The following is a 26160-nucleotide window of genomic DNA, read 5'->3' on the forward strand; positions in this document are numbered from 1 at the left end:
GGAGATGGTCACCACAGCCTAAACACTACTTGATTGGTTGCTCTTGAGCTCCAGAAATGCAAGGAAGAGGACTGACACTCCATGGAAGAGAAGGGAGCAGGATTTGGGCCTGATTACCTCCATGGAAGCTTGCAAGAAGCCTGAGAAATGAGGAGAGAGAAAAGCAACCCCAACTAGACTTTCTTCTAACTCCTGTGACTGCGATTACTAAGAGTTTACCTTCAAAATGGGCCAAAAAATGACCCACGAGCTGCCAAAGTTGGTCTTCCTTCCTCCAAACTTGGTCCAAGCTGCCATTAATGCTTCTGCTTGCAATCCTTGTGGTCTAGAAATCTTTCGGAACTCCCCTACTGCTCCCTGTACCTGTGTACCTATGACTCAAAATTCCATGTGACTAGAAAGTTGTAACTGGGTAAAATGAGGGACAAACTGGGACCAAGAACCTAGGCTCTGATACCAATTGTCAAGGAGAGGGACTGGGAGAGAGAAAGAAGAGAGAGAAGACTGCAGAGAAGAAGAAGAAGAAGAACAGAAGAGAGAGAAAGACAATTATGAGGAGAAAGAAATACTAGAAATGAAGAGAGAAAGACTAGAAGAGAGGGAGGGAAGATATGGAAGCTTGGAGAGCAAGTTGAAGGAGAAAGAAGACTTATATAATTATCTGATGATGAAAAATAAAGTCTCTCTCACCTTATATACTAGCCAGTGTAGCTAGTATTTCCCCGTTATTAAATCCCCCTCTCTTACATTTAAATTTAAAGTTTCAAATTAAAACTCTAACCATAGATACTTTATTTCAATAATTGAAAACCACCATCAAATTTACTCAAATAGATAAACGCTTCATTATATCCTCAATGTAATGTGTCCACTTGACCACTTGTGGGACATGTCTTAGCAGCCCATCGGGAGGGGAGTCTAGAAATTGCCACCTGGCACTTGCAAGGAATGTCACAGGGTTTGCGATCTAGGTCTTCCCGAGTCTGCCCTGAAGTGGAAGTATCCGGCCATTCCCACTTAGGACTGACCTGAAGTCAGGGTTTCTTTCCTATCAGCCAAGTCTCTAAGAAGTAGCTAGCATCGAGCTCCAGATGACCCACTTTGAGTAGGAACAATGGAGTCAAAGCAGATTTATGCTACACTTGGTTCATCGAGAATGGGAAATGAGAGGGATGCGCCGCTCAACCTCTCTGCCCGTAGGGCATAGTCCCATTCCGGTCCCCTAAAACGGCATGAATCGGGTTCTAACTTAACAATACCTAAAGTCATCTGACGGTAAATCCTTGTGAGAAGCCTCCCAGTTCTCTGGGACCACCCAGCCGTAGGACGAACCTGTCGAGGGATTCCGTCCACCCGTTTCCCTTGATAGCTTTAGTTGTCTAATTAGGTCCTACCACATTTATGTGCAACATTTAAAATCAACTTCATTAATTAAACCTTTTAGGGCACAGAGTTCGTTCACATAATTTACAACACATACACAAAAACAAAACAAGCAATCCTTGAATTATGTATCCCTTCTATCCAATAGAAGTACCCGGTCCAAATCTTATGGCACCAAAATTTCCATCCTTTATCTAGAATAGGATCTTCCAACATCCTAGACATTGGGCTCATGGGGATCTCCAACTCCATTTTGGACAGGCAAGGGGTACCCAGAGCTCTACCTGACCGACAAGAGGTCTAGGAGTGAGATGTCATTTTTGTGGTTGGCCTTTTCACCACTCGACCATCGGCCTTTGAATCGAGCAGTGCCCTCTCGAGATAATCCGTGATGTGATCTTGGAGATGATCCATGCGTGTAAAATATCATTCCTTAATTAATCCAATTAAAATTCAAGCACAATCAAAGCAATCAACCCTAATATCATCTTCTAGAAAAACATTCCTTTATTCCTATGGCAACTTATCATTACAGACCCCTGCCATTCATTTTCCATCAACACAAGCCTTGGAATATTTATCCAAATCACAATGCAACAATCCCTTTATTGGAAGAAAAACATTTAGGGTGTTGTTCAATCAACCAACAAAACTAATTGTATTTTTCCCAAACAATACAATAATAGATGTAACAATAGTTCCATCGCATATTCACTCTCCCCCTTGGGGCCAAAGAGTATAATTTACTTAATATTCTCTCCTTTAGAGCCTAAGGCATGTGCTAAAGGTTCCAATACTATACATGACGTAAGTCCTATCATTCCAATGCAAATTAATCAATTTAGCAAGAGCATTTATGCCTCTTCTCTAAGTGACAATTATCTTTTAGCATTTTCCTACTATGCAACATTTTTTCTTGACTTTATCTTCCATTCTCCTAAGGCAAGGAGTCGCATGTCATCGATGTAAAGTTTACATAATCTCTCCCATGTATGTACCGTGTGTATGCATTTGCGAACTTTAAACAATATTATCCTTGGTAAAGATTAATCAAAGACTCATCGATGTCCCATATGTTGCTTATGCTATGCATGGATTCATCACATAGCAACTAGGTGCAATTTAACTCCCTTTGATACAAGCACTTTACAAACTTCATCTTTGAATATTTGAGATGCGATTTATCCTTTTCAATGACCTATTCTAGCACCACAAGGTATGAAGCCTAACGTATCTCTTGTGAGCATTAAAATAAGCATCTATCAATTTGAAAATACATTACTTACGACTGGTACCGCAATTGGATTGATAGTGGAGGTGGTTGAGATATAAAAGTGTTAGGAGAGAGAAGTGGAATTAGGAAAAGTGGATGAAGTGAGGGGTAGGCAAAATCATAAAAGGAAGAATGATTTAAAGAAGGAGTGGTGAAAATTTGTATGGAATCACTTAAGAAGGGTGTTAACTGATAAATAGGAAAGGTGAAAGGTACATGAATGGATGGAGAATGACATGGTGGAGAAGGGGAAAATACTCTATCCTCAATAAAGGAGCAGTATGTAAAAATGGGATTCATTTTGCTCAGCAGTATTCACAGTCTGCAGATCCTTCAGTGCGATTAACTGCTCACTTTGCTTGGTATCTGGCGTATATGCATAGGCACTCTCATAATGATTCCAAGCCTATTTCAAAGTTGTGCATGAATGTCAATGTGACAATTGATTCCCAGTAGCTGGATATATTGTATTTTCATACCCTTTGTTTGCCTAGAAGATACCTGGTCCTGTTGGAAAGGATGTGCTGTCTTCAGTTTTTTCAGAATTCTCCCAAAACATTTGTAGATGAATCCTTGTCTATGGATCGTTTCCGAAATCATCAATCTTTCAAGAGGGATCATCTTCATTGATACCTTTTCCAATGTATGGTAGATGCTTTTTAATGAAAATCTCTTTTTTGGAGGAGTCATTCAGATGGTTGTGTTGTGTGTAGTGTGTAGTGTTTGTGTTGTGAGTTCATTTATGTAAAAAGAATGTGGTGGTTGCCTATTGGATTGGATTTCGTGCGAGCTACATTTTGGAGAATTGTGGTGATGGGGTCGTGATTAGAGAGTTGAAGATGCTGATGAAGAAGAAGAAGAAACCTCTTATATCCTTTACAAGTTTGTTGTGATTTCCAGTTTGATAAGAAGTGTTAATGTATAAAGAGTTTTCCTTTCGTTGTATTTTTATATCCGATATAGGTGATAAGTTGGGGTCGTGGTTGGATGGATTGTTTTTGAAGAGATATTGACGATCAAAGTTGAGCTTTTGAATGAACTTGTATTCCCTTTTTCCTGGGTCGCGAGGACGCTTCCTTATTAAGTGTGGGGATATGTTGAGTGTTGAAATGACTTGTTTTTTGGCTGATTTTTGTTGTTTTTGAAGCTGAATGGTTGATGAGATGATTGATTGGTTTGGAAGTGGTTTGAGAGTGTTTTGGATGATATTGATTATGTTTTGGAAGTTCATGATGTTTATTAGTGGAGATATGAGGTTCTGTGATGTTCTGATAGGTTCTGATTGGTTCTGTATACCTTCTGTATAGCTTCTGTTTTGTTCTGATTGTATTCTGTAAGGAGGGATGGAGTATTGATTGATGAAGATTGAGATATTGTGAAAGCTTATTGAATAGTTTTTGAGAGTTTGGAATGGTTTGAGTATGAGTTATGTGGTTTTGATGACCTTCTGTAACCTTCTGTAGGTCTTCTGTAGAGCTTCTATCTCTGTTCTGTAGCTATTCTGGTACTGTACTGTGATTGTTCTGTATGCTTCTATATGTGTTCTGTTGGATGAAAGTGTAGCTTGGGGAAGTTTTCTAGCCTTGGAATAGTAGTACTCACGTGATGTAGATTTTTATGTCAGAACTTAGGAGATGAATCATGAGACGCTTGGATCCTATACATAGACTTTGACCGTAAATCAGAACATTCCAAGACATTTTTTAATAAGGTTGTGCGATACAGTGCCATAGAATTGCTTCGCGTGTAGTAACAAGATAACTTTTCTGATTCTCGTCGGGAGGAAGGAAGCCGATGCGGGGTTCGGTAGATGTCACAAAACAGCCCCCCTTCAGCAATATCTGTCGCTTTTGAGGTAGTTCGCCATATCTTTGTGTTGGCGGAGAAGAAGGAAGAACGAAAGAAGAAGACCCAGAAGGAGAGAAGATCCAGAGGAAGCCAGCACAGAGAGAGAGGTCCTGCATTTGTGGCTGGGTGTGGCCATGGGGGCTCTCCCCGAGCCTGACTCAGTCCTCCCGTTCTCCCCCTCCCCCTCCTCTTCCCCTTTCGGGGAAGCCCACCTGCAGGTCCTGTTCCTGGAGCAGCAGAGGTTCCTGCAGTTCTTCTTCGCCCACCTCGACTACTCCCAGGTGCATGCCTTCACCCAGCTCTGCTTCCGTGCCCGTGGCTCCATCTTCTTCTCCGGCGTTGGCAAGAGTGGCTTCATTGCACAGAAGATCTCCCAAACCCTGGTCTCCACGGGCACCCGTGCCGCCTTCCTCTCCCCCACCGACGCTCTCCATGGCGACATCGGCATTGTCGGTGCCGACGATGTCGTGGTGCTCCTCAGCAAGAGTGGCTCCACCGAGGAGCTCATCCGCCTGGTGCCCTGTGCCCGCGCCAAGGGCGCCTATCTCGTTGGTGTCACTTGCCTCAAGAACTCGAGCCTGGGGAAGGTCTGTGACATGCATGTTTACCTGCCACTTGAGCGTGAGCTCTGCCCGTTTGACCTCGCCCCTGTCACATCCACGGCGATCCAGATGCTGTTTGGGGACACTGTTGCCATTGCCCTGATGCAGGCTAAGAATATGACTAGGGAGCAGTACGCCTTGAATCATCCTGCTGGACGAATCGGGAAGCGCCTGATCTTCAAAGTAAGTCTGCACCCGCGATCTTGCAATTTGGTCAAAATTTCAGCTCTATCTTGCAACATCTCTCATGCAGACAAGTTAAGCTAAGTTCCTTCATAGTCATGGCCAGTGCATTATCATTGCATTGTGCAGAACCAGTTCTGCAAAATGCTGCTTGTCTGTTGCCATCATCGATCGCTAAGGCAACACAATCTCATGGCACATTCGGGAATGCAGGCCTTTAGACTTCCGAACAAGGGTGGTGAAGAATGAGCCCCAACCAGTCTGCTAAGATTGCCATACAACAGTGAGTTTTGGCTGCTTCATAGACTGGTGGATAACAAAGAAAGAGGGTTTGGTAATTTGTGGAATGTGAAAGAGCTACAATTCAAGAGTTGTGCCCAAGGAAGTCTACCTTTCAAGGACAAATGGTACAATTGTTGATGATAATGCTGGAGTTATTACAGTGCATAGCAAGTGGTCATTGCTGCTCTTGGTCTTGCAGTACTGACATACTCTGATTAATCTTGACAGTGTAAAACAGGAAGTGGGGGTTTCACTTTATAACCTTAAGCACTTTACACCTGCTGGCTTGACACTGGATTTGATCTTTGGAATATATCTCTGTTTCAATTAGATCAAATGTCAGTGTTTTAAGTGCCATGTATGTGTGTTCTTGTAGGTTCGAGATGTAATGAAAAAGGATGACCAGGTTCCAATCTGTAAAGAAGATGACCTTCTCATGGATCAACTCGTAGAGCTTACAAGTAAGGGTTGTGGATGTCTGATTGTGGTTGACGATGATCATCATTTACTTGGCACCTTCACTGATGGTGACTTGCGGCGAACTCTAAAAGCCTATGGTGAAAAGATATTTCAGCTCACCATTGGGAATATCTGCAATAGGTAAACATTGAGGAGCTCATGTGGCTTCTTAACTGGTTATCTTAGTTGGATGTTTGGTTCTTAGTTTCAAGTTGGTCATTGTCTTAAAATTAACAGACACTAGCACTGAAATGCAGGTCTCCTAGGTCTATAGGTCCTGATGCAATGGCAGTTGATGCAATGCAGAAAATGGAAGGACCTCCTTCACCTGTTACTTTTCTACCAGTGGTGAATTGTGAAAATGTGGTGATTGGTATTGTGACGCTTCATGGCCTGGTGTCATGTGGTTTGTAAATATGCTATTTCCTTTGCTGCTTGCATCAGATGCTATGCTGCAGCTGTAGCTTTTTATGCTTGTTCCCTACATTTATGATGGCAGCCTATTTGTACATTTGGGCAAGAAGTCCAAAATTTTCTGCCTCATGGCGACACAATATTTATATTTCTGGTAACTCAAATTTAGAGCTGGATGCCGATGGAAGGCCCCATTTTCTCTCTCTCTATCTCTCGTATTGGAAGCATACCACATGCTTTCTAAGGATGAGATGCACATGCCATTATGATTGAGAAATAGCTATAGCTTCTCTCTAATGGATTATGTGCATTGACTCATAGGTTGATATTTTGCTTGAATTGAAATAATGTGAATACCTATTTTTAGACGTGAATAGATATTAGATTAGATTAATACAAGGATAACATTGCATACAAGTTAGGGCACTTCGCTCTTCAAAAGAGAACCTTATCTAGCAAGCCCCTTAAGTTTACCAATAGTACAAGCAACATACCCATAATTTCCAGCCTTACTATTGATCGATCCCCTTTCTACTTCCGGGCTAATGTTTTTGGAAATGGGCTAGGTTCCTACCCTCCCATATTGCAGCAAAAAGTAGTGATCCTTAGCATATGTATTGCTAGGTTTCTAATCTTCCCCCCATCTTGATCTCTCGTATTCACCTCCATGAGGGGAAGCATACTTGTGTGAAGCCATCAGATTTTATCTTGAAAATAGCGTTGGAAGTAATGAGTACAAGTGTTCTAAGAGTGAGGAGATTGCTCTCACGACTTACGAGAGTGAGGAGATTGCTCTCACAACTTATAAGAGAGGAACTTGGAAGGAGAAATTGAACTAGAAAGTGATTGCAGGATAACTCAATTACAAGAGAACTCCATTAGAAGAGAATGCTCACAAGAGTGTGGCTTGATTACAAGACAATACTTTACGCCAGACAAGGCTAAGACAAGACATGGAAGAGGACTTCACCTCATAGGAGTCTTACAACTAGTGTTGGCAAAGATTGGAGGGCTTGTAGCCTAGGACCCCTATTTATACTATAGTCTAGGGAGGTTAAGGGGACCACATATCATTGTAAGAGGATGCTATATAGTATAATATGCACGTCGACACATGTCAGAGAGAGAACCAGGGAGAGAGAAAAAGGAGAGAGAAGACTGCAGAGGAGAGAGAAAGATTGTAGGAAGAGAGAGAATAAGAGTGACGAGGAGAGAGAAAGACTAGATTTAGAGAGAGAAAGACAAGAAAGATGAGGAAGCCATAGAAGCTGTGAGCAAGAAGGGAGAGAAATACTGTAATTGTATTAATGTGTCAAAAAGATACAAAAAATTACAACTCTCCTTATATACCAATGTCAGTGTGACATGGCATATTATCAACATTTTTAACTATTCCCAACTTCTTACAATCCATCCCTTCCCAAAAGTTTTTGTCCTAAAAAACAAACCTAGAAACAAGCTAGAGAGGAGATGGATAGAACAGAGTACTACTCTGTACAACATTATAAGGGGTAAAGGAAAAGATTACCTAATACTCAATAGTAGTACTAATTTATACAGGAGGTCAAATTCAGCCTGTAGCCTCCCGGATCAAAAGGAAAAGTTGTATCTTTGCCATGTATTGGATCAACTTTCATAAGATCGAAATCAAATACTGCTGGAAACATGATCATCATGATGGTACTCACTAACGAAGTCTCCATTGCAAGATGATCCTCCAAATCCACATGTTGTCCATAATCTGCCTTCTTGAACTGAACTTCTTGTTGTTGAACTTCTTGTTGTGGACTCATACCAAAATGGTCTTCAACAAGATGTTCTTTATCATTTACATCATAATATTCAAATACCAAGATTATTTTGGCAGACTTTGCCCTACATGTGGCTTGGTGATTACAAGATAGTGGCTTAGCACATCGATAGCATAAGCCCGCAGCATGCAGTTTCCGTATTGTATCACTAGTAAGGTGTCTAACACGTTTAGCCTTAGATAGCAATTTACACACCTGTTTATCACCATTGGTCAGCTCTATGATAGTTTTGACATGCTGCTCATAGTCATCTTGCTGCTCATGCATAACAGATGGCTGTCCATGCTCATCATGTACAACAAATGGTTGTCCATGCTCATCATGTACAACAGATGGTTGTCCATACTCATAACCATATTGCTCATGCTGTTCATACTGCATATGGTGATAATAGCCCTGCTGCACATCAGACGGATAGTTTGGTTGAGCATATGCATTTGCTTCCACTGATGTTTGCTGCTCACATACATAAGCATGCTGCCTTTGATCATTGATCCCACAGCATTGGTCATAATCACTTGCTTGCTGTTGATCAAAGCTAGAAGTGTACTGATAAGCATAACCATTTCTGTCACATCCATAAGAACTGGGCTGGTCAACCAAGAGAGCTTCACAAGTATAATCATAACTATTTTGCTAAAGAGATGGATGCTCATAAGCATAAGCATGTTGACCATAATAACCATTTTGCTGCCAAGGTTCAATGGGATGATACTCTGCATTATGATATGGTACATCATATTTATAAGCATTAACATGCTGTCCAGATGTACTTGCATACTGCTCATATACATCTACATGTTGTTGCTGTTCATATTCATAAAGATGCATGTAGATCATAGTGTGTACCATCAGCACATACATGTTGTCCATAAGCATAAGCATTTGATTCAGGTCTTGCTGTTTTTTCCATAAGTGCCTTTATAAGAGCAATACACTGTTCAGTCGAAACTCCAAGTTTGTCAATTTTAGCTTGTGTTTGAAGCCAACCTTGTCCAAGTTTGTCAATATTAGCCTGTGTTTGAAGCCAACCTTGTTCATTAGAGCTGGAGCTATTGTTCTCAGCTGCAATTGCAGTCAAGTTGAAGAAATATGTTGTTCCTTGAAAAATATAAGTCCAAATATAATCTTGGTTTGAATTTAGGAGTAGCAATACCCCTCTCTGTTTAAGAATTTCCAGAACTGTCCACAGTGAACTGTTAGTGAACTGCCGGTATCAAATAGGCTCTAGCTCGAGAAATATGTGTCCAAAAGAGACGTTTGATGGCTCCACTCGAAGCTTATGATGTCTAGTATCACTTCCAATTGTTCCTTTGTTGTTAGAATGATGCTACTAATTTCTGTAGCAACTTTTCCAAATCTGTCCCTGTTTGGACTGCACCCTGGTTAGCACTGTAATGACCCTATTTTCAAGGATGTTGCCAGAGCATTTAGCCAGCAGTCAAACTCAAAAGCAGTTCTTTAGGTACTTTGTCTTCACAATGGAAGTCGGCCTAGCCTACATGCCATCTACTGTCCAGCAATGCATACTCATTTTGGATGCAGGTCCTTTGAAGAAGGGAGCGCTTGGTTTTTCTGCCATAGTACAATTACTGAAGCTATTGGGTGACCATTACCCAGAGAGAGCATGCTGAACGTTGCGTAAGGACTGCTAGATCTTATTCTAACTGCAATGAGTGGACAACAGAACAAAGCTATAATGATCAAGAAGATGAGGATAAATTTGACACCATATGGAGCTCAAAAGGGCACACAAATGCAATCCAAAGTGTTTCCAGTTGCTCCAGCTTCCGCATTTCATCCTCATCGTCATGTTCATCTGCAGGTGATGAAGAACCTTTACCAGAAATGCCAAAGAGATGGCGAGATTATACAATGGAGTTCCATTATTGGATACATGGACAGATCCCCCAGATCAGCAAAACAAAGAACAGCTCGAACCAGAGAAGCCAGGGTTCCAGAAAGACTGGTATCACATTTGCATAATTCATATTCAGGTCTTCAACAGTCTCAGAGGGTAGAGCTTTAACCAATGCCGTGGGCAACCTAGGTCTCACAGATGCTTATGCTGCAGCTCTCAACAAACTAGTATATGAGCTTGAAAACATTGTTGAGCAGGAAAGAGATGCAGCTCTTGGAAATGGAGGCCTTGGCAGACTTGCCTCTTGCTTCCTTGATTCAATGGCAACCTTGAATCTTCCTGCTTGGGGATATGGACTTCGTTACAATTATGGATTATTCATGCAGAAGATCACCAAAAAAAAAATCAGGAAGAGTATGCTGAAGACTGGCTTGAGAAGTATAGTCCTTGGGAGGTTGCAAGGCATGATGTGGTCTATCTAGTGCAATTCTTTGGTGAAGTACATATACATGCAGATGGCAAGCGAAGTGGCTATACAGATGGCTATACAGATGGTAACCAAGGGGAAGAATGGTAGCTCTGGAGCAGCGACTGGTTTTACAGTTGCTCATGGAGTTCTATCAGGTGCTGATTTGGTCATCACTCGACTCAGGCTCATCATTTTTCGGTGAATGTATGCACCCATTCCAGTCCGCGTTGTTGGTCCATTGCTCATGGAGTTCTGTCAGGTGCAGGCGATGAAGGCGCTGTGTGACAGGATGGACAAGGATGTGGTGAAGCTCAACCTCAGCTTTCAAGTCTTACAAAACATTTTTAACTATTCCCAACTTCTTACAACACATGGCATGACATGTCTATCGACACATGGCATACTTAAATTAAAAATGACAAGTGATGATGTATATATATTCTAGAATGTTTTAGAATATTTTAGAAACTTCATGGAACAAAGGGTTATATCAGCTTTCATATGAATGGAGGGTTGTCGTTGCTTGAGACTTCATTACATTGCTCTCCTTTCTCTTCTAGCATTGATTTCCACCTGGGGCAATGGTGTGTTTTTGAGTAGGCCTTGGTTTGGTTGGGTGTTGAAGATGAAATTTGCAAATCTTAATAGAAGTTCTTTGAAGATGTAAAGTCGGTTTCCATGTTTGTTCACTTGCATCATAGCCCTTCCAATGGACAAGATACTATGTTCTTTCTCTTGAAATTCATGAATCCAAGATTTTGTCTACTTTATATTATTGGTGGTCTTCGATTATGAGTGGAGGTGACGGCTTTGGTATTCTTCTAGGGATGTTGGATGTATGACATTGCTCCAAGATTGAAACATGGAATACATGATGGATTTTCATGGACTAAGAAAGCTAGAGATGATAGGTGATTGGATTTATTTGGCCAAGAATCTTGAAGGGCCCAAGTTGTTGATAATCTAATTTTTGGGAGGGGCGAGAAGAACATAGATCATGTCAAAGAAGCCAAACTTGATTTTCAATTTTATATGATGGATTTTGCATGCGAAGCTTATCTACATTTCTCTGATAGTTCTCTTGAGCTTGTTTGATATGTGCTTGCAACTCTTCATGAATATCAAAGAGGTATTGAGCTAAGTGTGTAGTAGTTGGATTCTTTCTCCTGCGATTTTGACTCCTTTAGATTCCAAATAGCACACAAACTTTTGATACTATGGTGAACAATCTCCACAAGTATTCTAGCCTAAGGAGTGGATTCAATTAGAATTTTCTTAATTGTTTTGCTTTTAGAGTGTTCATCTTTGACTCAATGTCAACTAGCTACAAACCTCCAACCCGTAGGTGATTCTTGAGAGCACCAATTCGTCTTAGTTGGTGATTCGGAATTAAATATTACTAATTTGACTACTAACAGTAATGTAAAAATGGCATATAATTAGAACACACACACACACACACACACACACACACACACACACACACACACACACACACACACACACACATATACACACACACACCATAATTAATTATATAATAATTGATATTATATTAATAGTAGTTATCATTAAGCATACATAATATCAATATTAAATAATATGAATTATAAATATATAACATAAGTATTAATGTATTATAATTAATTAATTATGTAATTATTAATGATTATGATATTGATGTAATATTAATAATTAATGTATTAATTATATATAATGTATTATAATATTAATGGATTAACACATAGTGAGGTCGATGCTCTCAAAGGTCTTTCAATGGTGTAAAACATGCATGTTTAACATGCTACATATAAGGACCTTTAAAGGAACATGCCATGTGGTTAAAGGAGGTTTAGAACTGCTTCATGTCCTCCAATCCCAACATCCAATTTGTACCTGCTACTCTTTAACAAGGGGAGTAGTGGATTTGTATCAAGAGCTCTCTTTTCACTAGCCCCCTTACCGTATCGTGTCGAGAGACGATCCTTCTCGGACTCATTCAAGTTGACTCCTCTCTATTGAGGCACTACTATTTTCATCTGAGAGCAAGCTTTCCTCTTGCTTTATATCATTGAGTTGTCATTTACATATGTTATTGAATTAGAATTCTAGACTATTAAATTTTATTATTTGAATAGATTGTGTTTAATTAATTATAAACGGATCATCAATTAGACTATTGGAAGAAATGTTACGTAATATTGAGAACATGTTGTTTTATTGGTTGAAACATTGGATGTAGCTATAATATAAATTATTTACTAATACTATTTTTTCAACATGTATCATATAAAAATATAAACTTTGCTCTATTTGGTTGTATTTTACTTGCGGTGCGTATGCTATGTATCTATTCTTTTGATTATCTAGTACATGCATTTCATTAATTATATTGCTATATTAAATGGTAGTGGCTATAACAATAGATTATCTAACAATAATATTGTTTCGAGTAACATGGATCATATAAAAATGTAATGTTGCATACATCATGCGTCTATCATTTTAATTATCTCTTACATTCATTTCATTATTTGGATGATACATTCAATGGTAATGGCATTCTATGTGTGTTCTTATCATCTTCTAATAATTTACTCTTGTATGCTTTTACTTTTGTTTTACCACATGTTTACAATAGGATAGTTCTTTGATAGTCTAATTACCTACAAAATCTCATTGGTCTACACCTTCATATATTGATTTAAAAATCAGATATGATGGTAAATATTTCATTTTTCAAGTTTTTATAGGTTGTATATATTTAGTCTTAGGTAAATCTCCCAATTTGATCAAAGATAAATTATATTCAAAGTTTAGTTTAAGTACCACATTGTTTTATACATTTCAATAAAAAGATATATTTAATTATATTTTTGTTCTATATGTAGTTACTTTATTTATTTCTAGACTTATAAAATTTTATTTAAAAATATAATATTTATCAATTCGATTTTTCATATCCCTTATTTCTATTTAAAATACATATTTTAGTATTGTAAATTAATTTAAAATATTCAAACTTATTTCAATCTATGCATTTTATTTTATCTATCTATATTCCTTTAAATGATTATGCTAATACGAGTAGAACATTAAGTATGCATGTTTCAATACAATTCTAGAATATTTGTTTTCTCAAAATTTGTACTATATCAAAATATTCTTCTTTTTCTTAGAATTTGTACTTTGAATATTTGTCTTTTGACAATGTGTGTTTGAATTGCATCACAATAAAACATTAAACAATTATATTCACATATATCCAACTACTTTGATTTATGCTTTTTTGCATTTGAAAAATAATAAGTAGGTATATATACTTATCGTATAATGCTATTTAATCTAATTAAATCTAATCTACTTTATTTATTTACATTCTTATAAACTACTAGTCATGGGTGAAGTTGTTTAGTTGCACAAACGATAGGACTCTAGAGAATGCACTCCACAAGATTACATTTTATACCAATAATGGTTCAATAGAGGGCACTTTGTAAGCCACATGATGAAAAAGAATGGAGGTTGGTGGTACTATCAAAGGAGGAATGAAGTAGCTCTCTTAGGGTAGCAAATAATGCAATAAGCTAGGAGAAATCGTGTTGATCAAGAGAAGTATGGTAAAGTAGATAGGTTCTTTAGTGTTCTAATCATACATATGCAATAGGCATTCTGTGGGGAAGTTAAAGTGGCTTGAAAAATTCAATGATAAATTTACAGCTTCCTCTTGCCCCAAAGGAGTTGATTAGAAGCTCAATTGATTGTTGATGTTTGGCTAGCCCTACACTTATGTGGTTATAGAGACATCCTATTGGGTCCCCCTGATCACATATTTGCTTCTAGCCAAGGAATTTGCCTCGAAGGTCTTTGTTATTAAAGTGTCTCTTGGTACAATGCTTAAAAGTCCTCCATATGCTAATAATGCTCATACTTCAATAGGCTTTTTCTTAATCAAGTGTAGGAAAAAAAAAGTTTGGAGGTAGTTCTCCAAGTGCATCGGGAGTTGTAAATGTTGTTCACATTAATAAAATTATGATTCCAGAGCCCCCATTCATTCCTAAAAACAAAGAAAGAATCAATGTTGATAAGTAGCCACATTGGTTGAGCATAGGTGAATTGCATAAGAGATGTTTCTAGAAACTTACTACACAGCAAGTAATGTCGATCCCAACACTATCATCATGAAGGAATGCATCTTTAGTTTGCTAGAAACCCAACATTTGCAAAATTTCTTTAAACAATTCAATCTTTAGCTCAAGCACAACTTTTTTCTTTTCTCTACATTGCTACTCTGTGTCAAAGAAAACAACTCTTCCTCTACATCTTTTAGCTTCTTCCTTAAGGAATTAATGGATGAGCTAACCTTTTGTTTGCTAGTTTTCCATATCCTCATTGCTTCTAACTCTTGCTGCTTTGCTTTAAGTTCATGTAGGCTATTCACCAATTCCCTCCTCAAATTGAGAGCAAGTGCCTTGACCAACTCCAAGTCACTACTATAAAAAAAAGTGTTGGTTTTCATGCCTCTTTAGAAGCAAATACCTAGTGCTTTAGTGAGATACGGATGTGGCCTTACAGGTTGATGTGCCATCCATGTCCAACTCATCACCTATATTTGTGCTCTCTTCCTCATCTTTTGAAGCTCGAGGATGCTATTTACAGATCCTCCACTTGTTGAGGCGGCCATCGAGATACCCCTTCTCTTGAAGGTGCAAATGCTAAAATGCAAATTATGCCCAATTAAACTTCATGGTGGTCCGATTAGAAAGCATTATAGGGTTGAACTCCATGATAACGCCTTTAGTTAACATTGACATAATAGACACTATAGTGAAACAACATGACTTGCTCATAGACTTTAGCAGTATGTAGTTGCACTTAACGTGGTAGTGGTTGCTCTCCTACAACTACCTAAAAGCACCACACTACAACACTTTGTATCAGAAACATCATCCCATGTCACCATTTTTGGATCCATGTCTTTCATGGAAAGGTCATATGCCTCATAAAAACCTATGATAGCCTAGCAAAACCTTTCTTGCTTTGGGTACAAAACTTTGGAAACTTTCCATTGGCCAGTAACATATACATGCAATGGGAGATATTACATGAGAGAGAGAGAGAGAGAGAGAGAGAGAGAGAGAGAGAGAGAGAGAGAGAGAGAGAGAGAGAGAGAGAGAGAGAGAGAGAGAGAGAGAGAGAGAGAGAGAGAGAGAGAGAGAGAGAGAGAGAGAGAGAGAGAGAGAGAGAGAGAGAGAGAGAGAGAGAGAGAGAGAGAGAGAGAGAGAGAGAGAGAGAGAGAGAGAGAGAGAGAGAGAGAGAGAGAGAGAGAGAGAGAGAGAGAGAGAGAGATTACTTGAGATTGCTTGAACTTGCCAAGTCACTCCTTTTCCCTACATGCTTGGCTTGCATCATCTTAGGGCTCCTTTGTTTTTGCAGATGATTGAGTTTTGCCTTATTTAGAGGTGGAAAGCACAATAGGTCAACCATTGTAGGTTGGTGCTTGTTTAGATTGGTTGACTTTTGGTTCTCTCTCACAATTTCATGTTGGAACCCCCTATGCGTTTTCCCCTCATCATGTCTACACTACCACTCCCAACTTGCTTCTTTCTTGTCATCATTGCATCACTATCCTTGCAACTAGCCTATAGTGTCCCAGTGAGAAGAGTTATTCTCTAAGCACCAACCAGAGGATTAAAAACTGAGTAAATTACTCCTTCACTCACATTAAACTAAAAGAACTCTAGGTCTCTTTTTAGCTTAAAGGTTTCTAAAAACTTCATTGTGACTGAAAAGTCATCCCATAGAGTTTACTAAAAATAAATTTGTAACAAGAATTCTACTAGGTTTGTTTAGACTAAATGATTTTTTTTTTCTAACATTACAATGGGGTAGTGATTTAAGGTTTTAATGTTTTTTTTCCCTATCTTTGCATGCTAACAAGATATGCTATTTTGCCATATGCCAACTAGCAGAAAAAGTGTGTCATGTTAACATGCTTACATCCATAAACCAAAACAACATAACAACATGTGGAAAATATAAAAGCAAAATAATCAAAATAATAAAATCCCAAAAAGAAACAATAATCAAAATTTTAAAATGATTATTTGGAGTCCATAATCACTTTTTTGGGGAATGGAAGCTTTTTTAAAGGTCCTAGTTAAAAATTTTAAGAGTGGAACTATTAAATACAAAACAAAATGAAAGAGAGATGTTAGCCATTATTTAATGCTTAGTTGGCCCTAAAATTAGAGAAAGCTAGCACTTAATAAGGTGTCTTTCTTTCCCTATTTTTATCTAGGTAGGATGTGATTAAAACTCAACCTAAATCTTTACAAGGCATGTTTGGTCTCAAAATTGGCCCTAATGCTAGAGTATGTGGAGAGAAACTAAGTGAAAAGTATAAGAAGATATGATTTAGGATGAAGTAATTGAAAGAGTAGATAAGGCTCACTATCTATACAATTAACTATATCAAAACTATTGTATTCACAAGGAGATTTTGATCACTTCCTATATAGCAAAACATAGGAGTCCCCATGGGTAGTTAAAAATCAATATAAGTAGGGAATGCAAAAACTAGGGAAAATGGGACATTTCCTACATGGAGTAACTAGGGAATCAAGCTCAAAAATATTATCATTCCTTACATACGAACAATATTAGTATCCTATGTAAGAAAGATTCCTATATATGAAAAATTTCTCGAGATAATTTCCTAGTTACTTATAAGCAGACAATGCCTCATTTTTCCTAGTTTACATATTTTGTACATACATCAATTTCTAAGTAGGGAATTACATTGGGAATTTTCCTAGTCAAACTTAAATAGAGACTAATGAGGATCATAGGGAAAACCTAGTCATTCTTAGGTAGAGACTAATGATAATATTACTTCACCTAAACTAATAAAGAAGAAACTCTAAAACACATCATGATTAAGTGATTGGCCTGTGCTTAAACCCAATCACACACACTATGTATTTCACTTTAATGCCTAAACCCAATCATCTTTGGCCTTTTGTAGTTGCATCACATTTGGCATATATATTTACATGCTATCAAGCACAATGCTTGTTGTACTGATCCACTACTACTAGTAACCTCAACATTCATTTATGTTGCCTTCTTAGCCACTCCCATGCTACCATAGCTGAGATGCAATCAAGGAGGTCACTAGATTTAGATACATTCCATCACATCACATGCTTTGAAAGTATATCTCTCCTACTCGACCATGCCCATGGTAGGCATACCTAGTGTGATTACTACACATTTATATCCTAAGGAGAGCTCACCAAATCCTTTTTGTTTTTTTCCATTTTCATCACACATAGCATACATGTCATGAATGCATTGCCAAGCATGATATCATATTCTAATGACGCCTTGCCAAAAATTTAAGCATGTAAATTTTCACTCTTTTCAACTTCATTTATGCTATCTCTACTTTTAAGATGTGAGAAAACATCATACTATCTAGAGGCATACCTTCTCAAGATATCCATCCTCAAAAATAGTTTCATCCATCCTCGCCTTGTCCTTTACAATTAGCACACTTCATGCTTTAGATTTGCACCTGTAACATTCTGCCGCGGCATAGAAACCACCCCTTTTTTAAAAGAATAATAAATTTTTAAAAAATTACCACCCCCTTGTTGTCACCGATAGGTGGCAGGGGGGGAAGAGAAGGAAGATGGCACGATAACATGGGAAAAAGGATGAGAGGAAGCCATTTCTGATGATGTGAAGGAGGAGATGATGCAGTAGCTGACGTGGGGGGAGGAAAGAAGGAGATGACATAGCGAGGAAGGAGGAGTTCACGATGACCTAGACGAGGGGGAGGCCACATGCCTACCACCCCCCCATGCCACCTCGACCAGTGCATTGTAGCGGACTCCCTGCACCACTCCACCTCTTCCACATCCCCCCCTCCCCCCCCCTTAAGCATCTAAGGGAGGCCATCTTATTCTTCCCCCCCCTTTTACTGCTGAGGAAGAGAGAGGGAAATAAGGGAGAAGCGAGAAGAGAGAGAGAGAGGGGGGAGAGAAAGGAAGAGGTGAGAAGATAGAGAGACAAAGAAGAAGAAGAAGAAGAAGGAGAGAGAAAGAAGAAAAGGGAGAGAGAGAGGGAGAGAGAAAGAGAGAGGGAGAGAGACTCTTTCTCTTTCCCTCCTAAGAGGGTGGGCATCCCTTTTCCCTTTTGCCCGCGAATCACTATACCTCTTTCCACGAGATTATTGTCCACCCGCAAGCCTAATTCTTTCCCCCAATTGGCCCCACTAATCAAGCTCAAGGTGTAAAAGTCTTGTGCGAGACTCGTGTCTAAGGGAGATGAAGATCAAGAATGGTCCCGAAGCAGAAAATATTGCGCACAGAAGGCAACCCCACAACAAGCAACGAAGCCTCAAGCAAGGGCATCATTGCCAATCCAATTGCAATACTAGCTGTAAGTAATGTATTTCCAAACTAATAGATGTTTTGATTCCCGCATGAAGCACATTAGACGTCGCACGAGAATAGGTCATGGGAAGGGATAGGCTTCATCTCATGAATTTGAAGGATAAAGTTGCAAAGCGCAGGTATCAAGAGAAGTTAATTGTATCTAAATGCTATGCGACAAACTCACACATAGCATAATAGCATTCTAAGATTTGTCGACTCTCCTTTCCAGGAAAATAATAGATGGGTATTCCTCACACTGAAAGTATGTTGTAGCTTGCACGCTTGACGGATTGCATGATAAGTAATCTAGCCTAGGGGAAATTCAATCTTGAATCTATTAGATCATTGGGATCTTGATGATGTGTGTAGTAACACAAACAACGACCATAAGGACTGAGATTAAGAATGCCTTGGGATCTGTTTGATAACCACTACATTTATCAATCCAATTTGGAGATTGGGCTAGATCCTAACACAACTCCAGACCCAAAGGCAAGTAGAGAGCTCAAGGGATTGAGAAGACCGAGTCAAAGTAAATACCACTACTCTTTGGAAAGAAGGCTGGGTTATCAATCAATATAAGTGATTAATAGAACTTATGTCTTGTATAGTGTTTGAAATCTTAGTCGAAAGAAGGGCATGTTAAGTAGATTTTACATAGAACCACTCTTGATCCCAAGGGGGAGAGCAAATGCGTGATGGAAAGGTTATTGCAACTATTCCTGCAATGTTTGAAAAAGGGATACCATTGTTTTTTTATTGATCGATCAAACAACATCCTAAATGCTTTTGCATTAAACTAATTGTTGGGATGTGATTTGGATAATTATTCCAAGTGTTTGTGTTTGATGGTAATGCATGACAAGGGTGAGTAATGACAAGTTGCCATGGGGAATAAATGAATGTTTTCTTGGAAGATGATAATAGGCCAATTGCCTTGATTGTGCTTGATACTTAATTGGACTAATTAAGGAAGGATATTTTTGCATGGGTGGATCATCTCCAAGGTCACGCCGCGTTTCAACTTGAGAGGGCATTGCTCGATTCATGGGCTGAAGGTCGAGTGGTGAAAAGGCCAATCACGGATAGTGTTTCTCACTCCTAGGTCGCTTGGGGTCAGCGCTTGGGGTCAGTGGAGCTCTGGACACACCTTGCCTAGTTCGGAACGGAGTTGAAGACTACCACGAGCCCAACATCCAGGGCATTGGAAGATCCTATATTCTAGATAATGGAGGGAAACTATGGTGCCATGTGATTTGGATGAGGTACTTCTGTTGGACAGAAGGGATACATAATTTCTCTTGTATGGGCAGGAGGCAAAGATTAACGTGAAGATAAGTTAAGGAATTTGTTTGAACTTGTTAGTCAAATTGCTCTATATTTGTGTTTGTGCCATAAATTACGTGAATGAACCCTGTTCCCTAAAAGGCTTAATTAAGGAAGTTGATTTTAAATGTCACCATAAATGTGATAGGACCTAATTAGATAACTAAAGAATGCCTATTGAGGGAAGTGGGTGGGCGGAACCCCCGACGGGTCTATCCTATGGCAGGGTGGTCCCAGAGAATTTGGATGCTTCTCACAAGGTTTTACCGTCATTCGACCTTTAAGTATTGATAGGTTAGAACTCGATTCATGTCTTTTTGGGGGATCAGAATGGGACTATGCTCTATGGGTAGAGAGGTTGAGTAGTGCATCCCTCTCGTTTCCCATTCTCTTTGAACCAAGTGTGGTATGGATCTGCTTTGGATTGGGTATCTCTGCGTAAAGTAGGATGTCCAAAACTTGACGATAGAATTCTATTAAGAGAATTTGACCCTAGGAACCTAGATTTTAGGTCGATCCTAGTGTGTTCCATTGCGATGTGGACTTCGGAAACCCTAGGCGACAAACCTTGGAGCATTCCATGGGAGTGCCAGGCAGGGATGCTCAGATTCGTTTCTCGATGGACCGCTAAAACGTGCTTGCTTGGACAGCTGATAGGCGGGCACGTTACAGTTGGTATTAGAGCATAACTTCGTAATGTGATTGATTAATGTATGGTTCTTAGATACATCCTAAACAAAATAATATGGATTGAGTCGATGGACGATTATTTCTCTGCTTTGGGAACTACTACTATACCAATCAGGCAATGATAGCCAAACTTAAGTTAGTTGGCCAGGCTTGGATATGGTGGAAGCAATGGGCAAGGATCAAGGTATTTCTAAAGCCGCTGTCACTTGGGCTGAGCTAAAAGATGATGTACGCAGGTGATACCTTCCACCGACCTACCAAACTTTGAGAATGAATAAATTCTTCAAGCTCAAGTAGCTCGAATTAACCTTGGAAGCCTACTATTCAAGGTTTGTAACCCTACTAAAATATGCACCACCTATGGATATTGTGCAGCAAGTATCCAAGTTTTGCCATGGCTTGAACACTCCTTTGAATTATCATCTTGAAGAAATGTGTCTAACAAACTTGCAAGATGCATTACTTCAAGCAAAGCCAATTATCCAAGAACTTAATTCGGGCAATTGTAACAAAGATGATTCTTGAGATTAGGGCAAGAGATGCCACACGTGCGGAGAGATAGGGCACATCTGCAGAAGATGTCCCTACCATCAATGCTTCCACTACAATGAGCTAGGACACATCCAAGCTGATTGTCTTGACTTAAGTACAGAAGACATGGAGCCTCCAAGGAAACGAAGCTACACAAGCGCAGTCTATGGAAATAAAGAGGAATCAGATGAAGACGAAGACCTAGGGCCTATTATATATTATCAGGATGATTAGAAATCCTAGAAATTTTATCAACATGTAATACAAATTATATTGGGAATAAACCTTGCTCTTGTAACTACAATTTACCTGAGTGATATGAGTTGCACTACTTGAATAATTAAGATTAGCGTAGCGGACACATGGTGGGTCCTAACCCACAGGCCTTAAGCCCCATTAATGCTTGTCTTCCCTAGTTCTTCCGAGATGAGGACATCTTGAGTTCTCTAAGGGGGAGAGGATGTAACATTCTGTCGTGGCACAGAAACCCCCCCTCCCCCCCTTTTTAAAAAATAATAATCAATTTTTTTAAATTACCACCCCCTTGTTGTCGACGACAGGTGGCGGGGGGGGGGAGAGAAGGAAGACGGCACAATGACATGGGGAAAAGGACGAGAGGAAGCCATTGCCGATGACGTGAAGGAGGAGATGATGCAGCAGTTGATGTGTAGGGAGGAAAGAAGGAGATGATGAAGTGAGGAAGGAGGGGTTCACGATGACATCAATGAGGGGGAGGCCACAAGCCTATCACCCCTCCATGCCATCTCGAGTAGTCCACTGCAAGGACTCCCTGCACCACTCCACCTCTTCCACATTTCCCCTAAAAAAAAAAACTTCCCCTCCTATTATAAAACCATTCCCCCCCCCCCCCCCCCTTCCTTAAGCGTCTAGGGGAGGCCACCTTATTCTTTCCCCCCCTTTTGTTGCCGAGGAAGAGAGAGGGAAAGGAAGGGAGAAGTGAGAAGAGAGAGAGAGAGAGGGAGAGAAAGGGAGAGTTGAGAAGAGAGAGAGAGGGAGAGGGTGAGAGAGAGGAGAGAGAGAGAGAGGGAGCGAAAGGGAGAGGTGAGAAGATAGAGAGAAAAAGAAGAAGAAGGAGAGAGAAATAAAAAGAAGAGGGAAAGAGAGAGGGAGAGAGAAAGAGAGAGGGAGAGGGACTCTTTCTCTTTCCCTCCTAAGAGGGTGGGCATCCCTTTTCCCTTTTGCCCACGAATCACTATACCTCTTTCCACGAGATTATTGTCCACCCGCAAGCCTAATTCTTTCCCCCAATCGGCCCCACTAATCGAGTGTGACTTGCGCCTAAGGGAGATGAAGACCGAGAATGGCCCCCAAGCGAAAAATATCTCATATGGAAAGAAACCCCACAACAAGCAATGAAGCCTCAGGCAAGGACGTAAGTAATGTATTTCCAAATTAATAGATGCTTGTTTTGATTCCCGCATGAAGTACATTTAGATGCCGCACGAGAATAGGTCATGGTAAAGGATAGGATTTATCTCATACATTCGAAGGATAAAGTTGCAAAGCGCAGGTATCAAGAGAAGTTAATTGTATCTAGACACAATGCGGCAAACTTGCACATAGCATAATAGCATTCCAAGGTATTGTCGATTCTCCTTTTCGTGAAAATAATAGATGGGTATTTCCCCACACTGAAAGTATGTTGTAGCTTGCATGGTTGACGAATTGCATGATAAGTGAACTAGCCTAGGAGAAATTCAATCTCGAATCTATTAGATCATTGGGATCTTGATGATGTGCGTAGTTAACATAAACAACGACCATAAGGACTAAGATTAAGAATGCCTTGGGGCTCTGTCTGATAACCTCTACTTTTATCAATCCAATTTGGAGATTGGGCTAGATCCGAACATAACTCCGACACCAAAGGCAAGTAGAGAGCTCAAGGGATTGAGAAGACCGAGTCAAAGTAAATACCACTACTCTTTGGAAAGAAGGCTGAGTTATCGATCAATATAAGTGATTAATAGAACTTATGTCTTGTATAGTGTTTGAAATCTTAGTCGAAAGAAGGGAGTGTTAAGTAAATTTTACATAGAACCACTCCTGATCCCAAGGGGGAGAGCAAATGCGTGATGGAAAGGTTATTGCAACTATTCCTGCAATGTTTGGAAAAGGGATACCATTGTTTTTTGTTGATCAATCAAACAACATCCTAAATGCTTTTGCATTAAACTAATTGTTGGGATGTGATTTGGATAATTATTCCAAGTGTTTGTGTTTGATGGTAAATGCATGGCAGGGGTGAAAATGACAAGTTGCCATGGGGATTAAAGGAATGTTTTCTTGGAAGATGATAATAGGTTGATTGCCTTGACTGTGCTTGATTCTTAATTGGATTAATTAACGAATGATATTTCTATGCGGGTGGATCATCTCCAAGGTCACGCCGCGTTCAACCTTAGAGGGCATTGCTCTATTCACGAGCTGAAGGTCGAGTGGTGAAAAGGCTAACCACGGAAAGTGTGTCTCACTCTTAGGTTGCTTGGGGTCAATGGAGCTCTGGACACCCCTTGCCTAGTCCGGAATGGAGTTGTAGACTACCGTGAGCCCAACATTTAGGGCGTTGGAAGATCCTATTCTAGATAATGGATGGAAATTATGGTGCCATGTGATTTGGACGAGGTACTTCTGTTGGACAGAAGGGATACATAATTTCTCCTATATGGACAGGAGGCAAAGATTAACGTGAAGATAAGTTAATGAATTTGTTTGAACTTGTTAGCCAAATTGCTATGTATTCGTATTTGTGCCATAAATTACGTGAATGAACCCTGTTCCCTAAAAGGCTTAATTAAGGAAGTTGATTTTAAATTTTACCATAAATATGATAGGACCTAATTAGATAACTAAAGAACGCCTATTGAGGAAAGTGGGTGGGTGGAACCCCCGACAGGTCTATCCTATGGTATGGTGGTCCCAGAGAATTTGGATGCTTCTCACAAGGTTTTACCGTCATTCGACCTTTAAGTATTGATAGGTTAGAACCCGATTCATATCTTTTTAGGGGATCAGAATGGGACTATGCCCTATGGGTAGAGAGGTTGAGTAGTGCACCCCTCTCATTTCCCATTCTCTTTGAACCAAGTGTGGTATGGATCTGTTTCGGATTGAGTATCTCTACGTAAAGTAGGATGTCCAAAACCTGACGCCAGAATGTTGTCAGGAGACCTTGATTGTAGGAACCCAGATTTCAGGTTGATGCTAGTGGGTTTGGCCGTGAACATTTTGTTGTGAGGCGGACTTGGGAAACCCTAAGCGACAAAGCTTGGAACATTCCATGGGAGTGCCGGGTGGCGACGCTTAGATTCATTTCTTGATGGACTGTTAAAACGTGCTTGGACAGCTAATAGGCGGGTACATTTTAGCACCATATTGACATGTGTCAAGAATGGCGTGGTGGGGGGACTTGCTCAAGATGCTGCACCGAACACACACAGAATGCATAAGGAGAAGCTCACTCAAGAGACAAGAAGAGAGATGGAGGCCAAAATGTTTTCTTGCCGGTTTCTTCTTCTTCTTCCACACTCTTTACAATGTACACAAAGTATAGATAAGATACAACATAAAGAAAAGTGGCCTACTAAGTCAAACAATGCATAACCAACTACACTAGTCGAATGGAGCTATAACAATGCCAGCTGTAAATAGGTGTAACAACCTGAATATAATAAATAATGAGTCAGTGGCCATGTGAGAGTCATAATGACCACCGATGTGCTAAGTGTAGACGTGTGGACCCATCTAACCAGGCGATCCATCATCAATGTCCGCATGTGTTGAGCTTGTCATCTCAACACTCCCCCTCAAGCTCAACTGCATCTCTGCAACTCCAAGTAAGCTTCGAAAATTTTGAAGCTTCTCTGTACCCAATGCCTTCGTGAAGATGTCAGCTATCTGATCTTGTGTGCTGACATACACCAAGTCAATCTCACGTGCTAATACCTTCTCTCTCACAAAGTGGTAGCGTACCTCAATATGTTTTGTTCTAGCATGGAACACAGGGTTCCTAGCCAACTGTATACTACTCATGTTGTCACAATAAATGACAAATGGACCTTCCACCTGCACATCTAAATCAACCAATAACTTTTGCAGCCATACTACCTCACATGCTGCAACAACACCTCTATACTCAGTCTCTGTACTCGACAAAGCAATTGTAGATTGCTTTTTGCTGCTCCAAGTAACTACTACACTACCAAGAGAAAACATGTATCCGCTGGTAGATCTTCTATCAGACATACTACCAGCCCAATCTGCATCTGTGTATCCAAACACCTGTACATCTGTACCTGCCTCATAGAAAAGTCCATAATGTAATGTGGACTTCACATATCTCAATATGTGTCTGACTACATCCAAATGTGGCTTTCTAGGTACTTCCATAAACTGACTCACAAGACCAACAGTGTAGCTCAAGTTTGGCCTTGTAATGGTCATGTAGATCAAACTCCCCACTATCCTCCTGAACATATTAGGGTCTTCTATCTCATCCCCAACATCAGCACTCAACTTTACATTCTGCTCCAATGGGACTGAAAGTGGTTTGCATGCTGTCAT

General features: G+C 39.8%; 1 protein-coding gene across 1 annotated transcript; it reads left to right on the forward strand.

Annotated features, from left to right (window-relative positions):
• The first annotated feature begins 4403 nt into the window (after nt 1-4403).
• On the forward strand, nt 4404-6626 carry SETH3 (Sugar isomerase (SIS) family protein). The gene is made up of 3 exons (XM_087664653.1): nt 4404-5289; nt 5948-6171; nt 6288-6626. The coding sequence occupies exons 1-3, from the start codon at nt 4639-4641 to the stop codon at nt 6442-6444; spliced, it is 1032 nt and encodes a 343-aa protein (XP_087520779.1). The 5' UTR covers nt 4404-4638; the 3' UTR covers nt 6445-6626.
• Nucleotides 6627-26160: the final 19534 nt, after the last annotated feature.

Source organism: Lygodium microphyllum, chromosome 23, assembly GCF_053477565.2.
Source record: "Lygodium microphyllum isolate KBCC chromosome 23, Lygodium_microphyllum_v1.1.10, whole genome shotgun sequence".
NCBI lineage: Eukaryota > Viridiplantae > Streptophyta > Polypodiopsida > Schizaeales > Lygodiaceae > Lygodium > Lygodium microphyllum.

Coding starts and splice junctions, on each gene's coding strand:
- SETH3 (XM_087664653.1), top strand. CDS start 4,639: ATGGGGGCTCTCCCCGAGCCTGACTCAGTCCTCCCGTTCTCCCCCTCC. Junction 5,290..5,947: donor GGAAGCGCCTGATCTTCAAA/GTAAGTCTGCAC, acceptor GTGTTCTTGTAG/GTTCGAGATGTAATGAAAAA. Junction 6,172..6,287: donor ATTGGGAATATCTGCAATAG/GTAAACATTGAG, acceptor ACTGAAATGCAG/GTCTCCTAGGTCTATAGGTC.